This window comes from Saccopteryx leptura, chromosome 7, assembly GCF_036850995.1.
Source record: "Saccopteryx leptura isolate mSacLep1 chromosome 7, mSacLep1_pri_phased_curated, whole genome shotgun sequence".
Taxonomy (NCBI): Eukaryota; Metazoa; Chordata; class Mammalia; order Chiroptera; family Emballonuridae; genus Saccopteryx; species Saccopteryx leptura.
In genome coordinates, this window is record NC_089509.1 from 82,522,202 (window position 1) to 82,534,271 (window position 12,070).

Consider the following 12,070-nt stretch of genomic DNA (forward strand, 5'->3'; position numbering starts at 1 on the left):
ACTCGGGGTCGGTGGGGGCTCACAGGAGAAGCCATAGATGGATTTGCATTTATGAGAGATTTAAAAGGCTTTGTAGGAAATTGCCCTAGAAATGAGAAGGGCCAGAGCATCCTGAGTAGAAGGAGCAATTGCGAAACAAGACAGTCATGGAGTTTGCAGGGCTGTCCTGATAGTTACTACAAAAGAACTGAATCGTTGGATCGTTAGTATAGCAGTTTGGTGCTGCTGGTGTGTTGAGAGCGTAGGACACTAGTGAAGGTCAGATCTGAGCTTTGAAAAGTAAGTAGAAGCTAGGCTACATGATCCTAGACTCGTGTAAAAACATGAGTAACAAAACAAAATTCTGTTTGGTTTTTTTATTTTAAGATTTGTTATCTGGCCTTTTTTATTTTTGCTTGAATTGTTTATGATCTACAACTGTTCTAATCAATTCCCGGTTTATGTTATTGAAAATGTTCAGGCCCTGGCCAGGTAGTTCAGTTGAATGGAATGTCATCTCAGTACATCAAAGTTGCAGGTTCTATCCCCAGTCAGGACACATACAAGAATCAACCAATGAATGTATAAGTAAGTGAAACAACAAATCAATGTCTCTTTCTCTCTCTTTCCCATCTTTCTAAAAAGCAATCAATAAAAATTTTTTAAAAAGAATATGTTCATCATAACAAAAGCAGTATATTAATTTAAAAACTTAACTAATTCTCATTTTTGTATGATTTGAAGATATCAGTTTATATTGTAAGATAGTCATAAAAAAATAGATTTCATGGAGCAGTAATGTATTTGTTATCAAAACTCTAAAGGAAAACTTGAGAAATGAAGTACTGGTTTTCTTTTTCTGTTTTGCATTATGGTTGCTTTAAGATATATTCTACTGCCCCCTGTTGGCTGTGATTAGATTTTTTTCCAAAATTGTCATTATAAACCATTTCTCCTGATTACTCTAGATTTCATTATTAGTGTCATATTTTTTGTAGATGTTATGCCTGTTAGTCTAATAATTGTCATGCATAAATATATTCATTATATGCAACTGAATCATGTTTCCAACATACATGCCAAATTACTATTACTCTGGCTTTTAGTAAGCTTAGAAATACATTAATTCCATTGTATAAACTTTTTAGTGCTTAATGAACAAAAATATTTATTGTTCCGAAATTTATAAATATATTTTTTCAAGTCAAGATTTAATGCTTTTGCAAAATAGACGATGTGAAAGTTTACAGTTTGGTCAATAAATTAAAGTTGTCCTCCATTTTACTCTTTTGCTAGATAAGACCAATGCAAAAATCCCTATTATTGAAAATATAGACAAACCATGTAAGATAAAAATAAATGCAGACTGTTTAAGACAAGGCTATTTCCACATCCTAGCAAACAATGTTATTTGATTTTGTTACAGTAAATTTCTTTAGTGAGTAATACATACAGATGCTCACATCTGTACCCATATATGAGAGACATGTGCTATAGACACAGTGATGATATTTTTCAAGCATGAATTCAGAATACCTATTCTTGATAGATTTTTGAAATATGAAAGATAGATTTTGTTTATCAGTAATGTGTTTACCTGTGTTATTAAACAGAACAGAATTAGATGAAACTAACACTGGGCCAGGTAATACAGGGCATATAGTCACCATAAAACTTAATTCTTTTTGTGTCAGGCTTTTTTTTTTTTTTAATTGATTAATTGATTGATAAGAACTGAACATTTATATGTAATTTTCTTATGGTGCTACCAAATGACAATAACATTCCCCTCAATTCCTGTCTTTCTTCCTTCCTTTCTTTTTTTCTTTCTCTTTCTCTCTCTCTCTCTCTCTCTCTCTCTCTCTCGCTCTCTTTCCCTCCCTCCCTCCTTCCCTTTCTTCCTCCCTGCTTCCCTTCCTTCCTTTCTTTTCTTTCTTGTGAGAGGAGGGGAGATGATAGATTCCCACATGTGCCTATACTGGGATCCACCTGGCAACCCCCGTCTGGGGCCAATGTTTGGACCACCTGAGCTATCCTCAGCGCCTGGGGCCAATGCTCAAACCAGCTGAGCCACTGGCTGTGGGAGGGAAAGAAGGAGAGAAGGAAGAGAGGGAGGGAAAGAGAAACTTATGTTTGCTTCTCATGTGGGCTCTGACCTGGGATCAAACCTGGTATGTCTGCTCGCCTGGCCAATGTTCTACCCACTGAGACAGCTGGCCAGGGCCTAATTCCTTTCAATATATATTTTTTAAGGTTTTATTTATTTATTTATTTATTTATTTAAGAGAGCAAAGACAGAAATCGAGGAGGGAGAGAGGAGCAGGAAACATGAACTTATAGTTGCTTCTTGTATGTGTCTTGACCAGGCAAGCCTAGGGTTTCAAACTGGTTTCAACCTGGCAGCCTCAGGCCCTTTCAATATTTTTCACTTTTAACACCTCAAACATTTAATGAAACAAAACACACAGAGCTCTATATAATGTTATTTTAACAAATTTGCACTAAAAATATTCAAGTGATCATTAAGTTGATCATTTCCTCAGCCATCAAGTATTTATTTCTTGCTAGTGAGACAAGAACCAATAGTAAGGTTGGGTAAGGGAGGTTTGAAATGGAGAAGGAAAAACTAAAAAGCATATTTTAGGTTATAGCTGGTTGGCTCAGCGGTAGAGCATCGGCCTGGCTTATGGAAGTCCCAGGTTTGATTCCTGGTCAGGGCACAGAGAAACACCCTTCTGCTTCTCCACCCTTCCCCCTCTCCTTCCTCTCTGTCTCTTCCCCTCCCACAGCCAAGGCTCTATTGGGACAACGTTGGCCCAGGTACTGAGGATGGCTCCATGGCTTCCGCCTCAGGCGCTAGAATGGCTCCGGTAGAGACAGAGCAATGCCCCAGATGGGCAGAGCATCGCCCCCTGGTGGGCATGCCGGGTGGATCCCGGTCAGGCGCACGCAGGAGTCTGACTGCCTCCCGCTTCTAACTTCGGGGGGGGGGGCATATTTTAAATCACATCAAAGGGAAACAAAACTTGTGCCATTTAGAGTGTATACCAAGGGGCGCGGCCTACTATTAACAACTGCCCACCTCCCTTCTGTGCAGCAGCTTCCTAGGTGAGATCACTCTCTGCATTATCAGCGGACTATGCTATGAATCAAGTCCCAGTTGCCTTCTCTACTTTTGTTTCAGGTAGAAAATTATATTCCTTTACTGCATCTTTTTCTGTAAGACCAAAACGAAACAAAAGAACAGCTCAAACACGGAAAAGGAACCTCAGCCATTAAACCCCAGAGAGAGAGTAAATACATCTTTTCTCTTAGCCCAGATCTTGGTCACTGTCGGCTTCTGTAAAGATGAGGCTCTTTTGATCGGATCCCACCTGTTCAGAGTTTCTCGACTCTTTGGCCTCTGCTCATTCTTAGTTCTGCAAACTGTCAGTGTCTCAGTATTGTCACTGCCACTGTGGCCTTTGTTTCCTAATAATGTCGTTCTTTTTAAAAATAATTTATTAATTTTTAGAGAGAGAGAGGTGGGGGGAGGAGAAGTGGTAAGCACCAGTTGGTAGTAGTTGCTTCCCATATGTGCCTTGACCAGGCAAGCCCAGGGTTCCAAACCAGCAACCTCAGTGTTCCAGGTCGACACTTTATCTACTGCACCACCACAGGTCATAGCCTTGGTTTTCCACACTCTACTTTCTGCCTTTAGTGAACCTCTTCCCCCCACTTCCCCCTAGGATTCTCCTTCTCCGTCCTTTTGTGTCATCAGGCCGTGGTCATCCCTGTATCTTTAGGGGTTTTTTTGTGCAGGGCTTAGCACATAACTGATGAAAAGTTATGAGACCTTTCTTCAGTTAACAGAAAGTGGGATTCTGGCCCAAGATCTTCAAAGACCTCAGAGTAGAAAACAATTTTACTACTATCTTTCATCTGTTATAACGTAGGTATGGTGGCAGTAATCCCTTGTATATTTGTTTACTTATACTTTGTATTTTTATAATTATTTTGCCTCTTCATAGGTCTCTTACATGCTTGTTCCATTGGACTTGAATTCTGCACACTTTTGAATTCTGCACACTTACAAAGAAAGCAGAGCAGTTATTATTATCCTATCCTACAACTGAGCAAATTGAGGCAGAGATTAAATAACTTTCTTTGTCTCTGTCCATGAGTGACAGGGTTGTGACTAGAGTCTTCACTGTAGTTCTGTATTAACTGGTGTATAAATATCCTTTTTGAACTATATATACACTGCTCACAAAAATTAGGGGATATTTCAAAATGAATATGAAGCAATAAAAAAAAGCATTTGATTTTTTTTGCTGCTCAATCATAATAATTGAGTTTGCATTTAATTTGCATAATTGAACAACTTTCTTTGACTTGTTTGCTTTTCTAATGTTCTTGTTTAATAAAAAAAGTGCTTTTTTATTGCTTCAAATTTATTTTGAAATATCCCCTAATTTTTGTGAGCAGTATATTTACACATACACAAAAAAGTACATAAATTGAATAACATATATAAAATATATTAAAAATAGAGTAAACATATATATATACACACATACATAATACATATGTAGTTTATTTATAAAAATATAGCAGTCTGGAGGGATGTTTCTGGTTGGCTCACGTGTTTTATGTAGGCCCTAATTGTCATGTGCGTGTTATACAGACTTGAAAAGCTAATGGTTCTAAAGGTTGTTTGCTAGTTGCTAATGAGAGAAATCTTTCTTGCACTTAATTTGCTTTGGTAGATGTTTTCTGCAAAGATCAGTTGAACCTGCACTATATTACACGTCTCACTGCGTAGAGAGGAGGAAGATGAAAGGACATAATTAATTATAAGACCAGCCTTAAGACTCCTGTGCTTTTTAAAGAGCTGCCCAACCTCCAGGGAATCACTTCAAGCCTGGGGCTGGGATGGGTTCCTTCACCTAATTACTACTACTTCTTGTCCTAATGATGTTCTGCTTCTTTTCTTCAACAGAGTGAGGAGCATTTCTGATGCTCCAGATAAAGAATCAGGATGTGGCCTATTTAGTTACTTTAATGGGGGAAGAGAGAATGAGGGGAATCGAGATACACCTATTTAGAACAGCAGTTAATGTAATGATTTATCTGACAGAGTTATCTAACCAAAATTTGTCCCTGAAGAGACTTATTAGGGAATATGACTTGAAAGCTCATTACCATTGCCTCCGGCCAAGTCAGTGTGGTCTCAGGCCTCTCAGCTTGCGATGGCTTATGTGAAAATAGATCAGCCTCACGGAGCCAGATGCAGAAAACAGCTGCCTTGCTGACTGTACGTTAAACTCCAAGGCAAGGTCAGCCACAGGCTAAACTATTAATTAGCTAACGTTTGTCTCTGACAGCCTTCAACTTCTTTTATTAGTCTCCTTCTCTGCTTCCATGGCATCACCTCCTTATTTTCTCCTGCTCCCTAATTGCCCAGAGCCCCTGTGTAGGCCTGCCTGCCTGCATGCCTTGGCAGTACTCTGGGCTCTGAACTCAATTTCTTGCAGCCGTCAAAACCTTCTCAGACTAATGAAATAGGAGCTCCAGATATTGGATACATGGGTATTAAGGAACTATATAGTACACTAGTATTTGGGGATGATTCAATGTGGCCTTCCTCCCTCACTCCTTTCTTTCTTCCCTTCCTTCCTTCCTTCTTCTTTTCTTCCTTCCTGTCTCAATAGGGAGAAAAAATTTTAATGCAAAGGAAAGGTATATAATGATGATGAATCAAACAGAATAACTATATAATGGCTATTTTATATGTTGTAGTTTAGGTTACATGTCAATAATGGCAAACAACACATCTCAGTGACTTAAGGTAACAAAGGTTTGTTTCACATTCCAAATTGCATTGGCAGGGTTCTCTGATCCCTATAGTCACTCAGACACCTAGGGGCCCAGAGTGGGGAGCAGCCACCCTCTCAAACATTGCCAGTTGCTGTGCTGAAGGACAGAAATCTCTAGAGGGACTCACTGGCGGTACATGCTTTGACTTGGACAAGACACTCTTAAAGGACCCTGGAAAATGAGGATCAATGTTGGTGGTCCTCATACTCATTCATCCTTCATCCTCAATAGCTAGCACAGTACTGGAGCCAGCGATGACAGCGACTGGTTATTAAAATGAAATGACTGACAGGGATTCTGGTTTCTTTGGGGTTTGCCTTACTTCATATTAGATTGAAATAAATAAAGGAACCCATGAAGTACAACCTGGAGGTCCCCAGATTCAGGTAAGAGGAATTGAAAGCCCTTTGAGTCTCTCTGAGGAGAGTAATTTAATTCCAGGATAGAGCATTCATGGCCAGGTCATTTTGTGACTGTCATATTCCTTCTGATGTTTAAAGAAAATAGGTCTATCTATACAATTATTCCTTTTCTACTCCTTGGTCATGGTATTGTGCAGTGAATATTTGTTGACTGACTTCTATGTGGACAACCTATGGTTTATGATCAGTTTTTAGAATATTCTTTTAAGTATCATAGAGATGAAGACTATAGCATTCTTTTGTAAAATAATTGGTTATATAGTAGAATTTTCTGAAGTGTGCATTTTCAATCATATAAATTCAGCTGTATATATACACAGGAAAAATAGAGAAAAAGAAAGAATATATATGGAGGTATATAGTCCAGACATTTCTGTCTTCCATCCATTCACTGAGCTATGCTTCTAAGAAGGTGTGGGATGAAACACCTCAATCTATTGTGGTCTCAATGGAAGACAACGCAACTGTGAAAGCAACTCAGCTCATTGCATGTGCTTCTAATATGCAAATATATGCCAGGCACTTTCCGCTACAACTTAACCTCTAAATGTATGCCAACTGCTTCATCTGTCATTCACCCAGAGGGCTAATGATCTGTTCTGATGCTGGGGGGAAAACTAGCTATTATTGGGGCTCACTGTAAGGTGGTATATTTGTCTCCAGCTTAGTGTGATTTTGACTGTGTGTATGTTTTTTTTGTTTTATTTTGTTTTGCATTTTATTTTTTTGCCTAAAACCAACTTTAGGGCCTAACATCCCCTTTAGAATGAGACTCCATACATGCCTAGACATCATCAGTAAAGATGACCTTATTTTCTGTAGTCTTTCTGTATTATTTTGATCTAGATATGTTGCTCTGTCTCTTTCCACGTGTGGGCCTAGAGTTATGGCGAAGCCTGTATACCCATCAGAAGACTAGATGTACCCATGTGTCCGTTGCTTCTGCGTGTCACAAGTGGGTTAACACTGGCTCTCCCTTCTTTCCTCCAGAGTGCCTACCGCATGTTTACAAACAACACGTGTCTGAAGCACATGATCACCAAAGTCCGGCGGGACACCCACCACTTTGAACGCTACCAGCATAACCGGGACCTCGTGGGATTCCTCAACATGTTTGCAAACAAACAGTTGGAGCTGCCGAGGGGCTGGGAAATGAAACACGATCATCAGGGCAAGGTAACCTGCTGGTGACCTGGGCACTTGGCTCTACCCTTCCGGTGCGGGCTAGAAGCCCTTTGTGAGGGGAAGCATTCCTTCTCCTGTTTCTAGGGAAACCTGGATAAGCAGTTACTATGCTATTCTGAAGTAGTATATGCGGTGGACAGGGGTGAAGGCATTTGTTTGCAAAGTATTCACTTTGCCTGGATATTCATTTTTCTACCTGTAATCTCTTACCATTTTCTGCTGATTAGAGAAAAGGTTTCTCAGGCAATGACACTTCCTTCTCCCTAGTTAAGCAGCTTGTGTTATGGATAATAGAATACAAGTTGTATTGTTTGGAGAAGGTTAGGAGGTTGCTAAGCAACTACACGGGTGTGTCCTTATGACCCTGTCTGGGTTTAGGCCTCGGTCTTACTGGTTCAGAATTCTGATTTTGTTAGCACATTGCACAGGGTTGATGAATTCATGACGAGAAACGTAGCTGTGTCACGTGGCCCAGAGTAACCATATGTGTACTTCTTTGTAGATAGATGAACCGAAAGCCGACTTATAATCAGGAGGCTATGAGTACAAAATCAGAATGAGAAAATTAGTAATTTTTTTTTTTTTGTATTTTTCTGAAGCTAGACACGGGGAGAGACAGTCAGACAGACTCCCGCATGCGCCCGACTGGGATCCACCCGGCACGCCCACCAGGGGCGACACTCTGCCCACCAGGGGGTGATGCTCTGCCCCTCCGGGGCGTCGCTCTGTGGCGACCAGAGCCACTCTAGCGCCTGGGGGAGAGGCCAAGGAGCCATCCCCAGCGCCCGGGCCATCCTTGCTCCAATGGAGCCTTGGCTGCGGGAGGGGAAGAGAGAGACAGAGAGGAAGGAGGGGGTGAGGGTGGAGAAGCAAATGGGCGCCTCTCCTGTGTGCCCTGGCCGGGAATCGAACCCGGGTCCCCCGCACGCTAGGCCGACGCTCTACCGCTGAGCCAACCAGCCAGGGCCAAAATTAGTAATTTTTATAAGGTGATCCTCAGCTAAGAATTTATTTGACTCTTATTTGGCACCTACTATGAGCCATGAGCTGTTAATTTTTTTATACGTTTAAGCTTCTGCAAACATAGACAGTACTGTTACTGCTCTTGCCAGTTACAGAAGAGAAGCCTCAGGTCTAGAACAGTTCGGTGACTGGCCCTGTGTCACAGAGATGGGCATGACTGAGCTGGGCTCTCGCCCCGGCAGTCTGATCGAAGGGTCCATGCTCTCGACCACGTGATGCTCTCCAAGTAGTAACCAACTTCAGCTTTCCTGTCTATAAAAAGACTTTATATCACTTATAGGGTGGGGAGGATTAAAATAACATGATGCTTGGCTTAATCATCCAATAAATATTTATTGAGCACCTATGCGAGACAGATAAACCAACTACTTCATACAACTGCCTTTCTCATGGAAAGAGACAGACAATAAACAAATATATAAATACGTGCCATGCTTACAGCCTATTAATGCTATGATTTAAAAGAAAGAAGGGGTCCGAGTCTAAACAAAGACGGAAGTAGAGTTTTTTATACAGGGTAGCTGGGGAATAGTCACGAGTAAAGCAGGTGAACAGAGACCTGAGCAAAGTGAGGAGGAAAGCGTGTCAGGAGAAGACTTTTCAGGCGAATGAAGTGTTTCAAGTCCTCGGTCAGTGCCGTTCTCCCCAGAGCACCCTCTAACACAGGGGTCCCCAAACTACGGCCCGCGGGCCGCATGTGGTCCCCTGAGGCCATTTATCTGGCCCCCGCCGCACTTCCGGAAGGGGCACCTCTTTCATTGGTGGTCAGTGAGAGGAGTATAGTTCCTATTGAAATACTGGTCAGTTTGTTGATTTATATTTACTTGTTCTTAGCCCTGGCCTTCCTCTCTGTCTCTCCTTCCTCTCTCTCTCTTCCCCTCCCGCAGCCAAGGCTCTATTGGAGCAAAGTTGGCCCAGGCGCTGAGGATGGCTCTATGGCCTCTGCTTCAGGCATTAGAATGGCTCTGATTGCAACAGAGCAATGCCCCAGATGGGCAGAGCGTTGCCCCCTGGTGGGCATGCCGGGTGGATCCCGGTTGGGTGCATGCAGGAGTCTGTCTGACTGCCTCCCCATTTCCAACTTCAGAAAAAATACAAAATAAATAAATAAATAAATAAAGGAAGTAACTTAAAAAATTTAAATTTACTTGTTCTTTATTTTAAATATTATATTTGTTCCTGTTTTGTTTTTTACTTTAAAATAAGATATGTGAAGTGTGCATAGGGATTAGTTCATGGTTTTTTTTATAGTCCAGCCCTCCAACGGTCTGAGGGACAGTGAACTGGCCCACTGTGTAAAAAGTTTGGGGACCCCTGCTCTAACAGTAGTCCCGCAGTGCCTTCTTATTATCCGGAACTCGGCCTCTAGCCGAGAACCTATAAGCAGCCAAAATAGATGTTACAAAGTGCATGTATTTGACATGGGAAGAACTCTCAGACTCTCATTAAAACTATTTTGATTTATGTAAATCTTTCTAATAAACCTCTAATTCCCAGACTAGAAAGGATGGGAAGTGACAAGTATGACACTCAGAATAAATGGAAGAGAAGGGGTTTGTGATTATGTCCCTGGGCTGCAGGGAAAATAGCATTGTATCAGAGTCAGGCGGGCAAGGCAGGGAAGCCTTTCTAGGACACTAGGAAACTGGAAGCAGGGATGTCTGCCACTTCCTGTGCTCTGTCCTCCCAGAGGAAGTTGTCACATTGCTGGTGTTGAATTTGGTTCAATAGCCTGACAGCCAAGTGTGTGGAAACATTCTATTGATAGATGGGCATGGACGGGCCAGGTAAGGACTTTGAAAACAACTGATGGTATTTGTTATACCTGGGTATTCTAGAGCAGTAGCATACCTAGAATTCAGCTCTCTTCTCAACTCTGACATTTTCGTGGTGTCATGAAGAGTTATACTCATTGGACAACCACCAGTCCAGGAAAAACCGAAGTTGTGATAATACTGCATACCTTTCTGCTCTGTGCAGAGACTTAACTTGCTAAGTCATTTTGTACCCTTAGCTAAAGGGAATCGGGGACTCACCACACACATGTGGAGAAGGAGGTCCCTTTCTGCCAGTCCTAACTTGTCAGACACGCTTCAGGAGAGAGCTTCTTATTAATAACCACTGGATCTTGAGAAAAGTTTAAATTGCATTTAGGGAACTATTGAAGATGAGTTATGATCTAGTGTTAAGAACAAGTTCTGTCTCATAACTTTTATAAAAGTTTCGATGGTTAAACAGCAGTAAGCATTACCCCAGCTACGTGGGTAATACCACTATTCATCTTATTCCCTGAGGGCTTTGACTCATGTGGGGGTTTCGATCGAAAGTCGTAGGCATTATAAAGAACCCAGAGTGTGGGCAGGTGGATAGCTGACCTCACAGTCTGCTGGTGGATTTGCAGCTGACTGCTGTTTGGCATGGAAGACATACAAGGACCCCTACCTTGTGAGCAAAATGGATTATCAGACAGGCCTGAAAGTCTGTTACTTTAGTCTGATCTCTCTGCTTCCTGCATTAGGACTTTAATAAGAATTTTAACTAAGCTGGACACCCTAACTAAAGCAGATATACCTCCCTGTGATTCCTCCCTATCCTTCCTTTACGAATGACTGGCTTCCAATGAACTAAGAAATAACTTACAGGAACGTGTGGGAGAGGCTCATGCTATGTCTGTGCTTGACTGCTACTTCTTGACTGCGCATTAGAAGTCATAGCTCCCATCCTCCAAGCAATTAATAGGTTTTCTTCCAGCCTTAAAAATTTAGCCCCCCTTTTACTAACGACTTGCTTTGCTTCCAGAACACTTCAAGAGAATAAACTTTTATTTTCCTTTTACTATAACATCAAAGGCTATAAAATGTTACAAAGTTATTTTCCTACAGTGATGCGTGATTTCTAGAATTGACATGGAATAGGATGTCCAAATCTTCATCTACATGAAATGGTTCTTAGGAGGAATGCTCTCAAAAAAAATTTTTTTTTTCCCTGAAGCTGGAAACGGGGAGAGACAGTCAGACAGACTCCCGCATGCGCCCGACCGGGATCCACCCGGCACGCCCACCAGGGGCGATGCTCTGCCCACCAGGGGGCGATACTCTGCCCCTCCGGGGCATCGCTCTGCCGTGATCAGAGCCACTCTAGCGCCTGGGGCAGAGGCCAAGGAGCCATCCCCAGTGCCCGGGCCATCTTTGCTCCAATGGAGCCTTGGCTGCGGGAGGGGAAGAGAGAGACAGAGAGGAAGGGGGGGGGGTGGAGAAGCAAATGGGCGCTTCTCCTATGTGCCCTGGCCGGGAATCGAACCTGGGTCCCCCGCATGCCAGGCCAACGCTCTACCGCTGAGCCAACCGGCCAGGGCCGAATGCTCTCAAATTTAATGCTTCAGACTTGTAAACTTTGTCTCCATCTTTTCTCAAGTGCAACATTTTCGTTTCAAGTTTTCATTAAGTTGTTAAACACACTTCTGAATGCCTACTGTGTACTTGCCACTATGATAACAGTGATACATGCTAACAGTGTAGCATTATGTCGTGTGGAACATTGACTACATGATGTTGTGAGCACTTAGATTTGTTCCTTTCGTGCTGATAGCTGCAATATAGATA

General features: G+C 42.0%; 1 protein-coding gene across 7 annotated transcripts in view; it reads left to right on the plus strand.

Annotated features, from left to right (window-relative positions):
- Positions 1-12,070, plus strand: part of HECW2 (HECT, C2 and WW domain containing E3 ubiquitin protein ligase 2) — a 424,054-nt gene that overhangs the window by 312,895 nt on the left and 99,089 nt on the right. For all 7 annotated transcript variants that reach the window (XM_066346627.1, XM_066346626.1, XM_066346625.1 and 4 more), the window contains one exon: positions 7,251-7,436. In XM_066346627.1, coding sequence (XP_066202724.1) covers positions 7,251-7,436 — 186 coding nt within the window. The remainder of the gene's footprint in view (positions 1-7,250; positions 7,437-12,070) is intronic.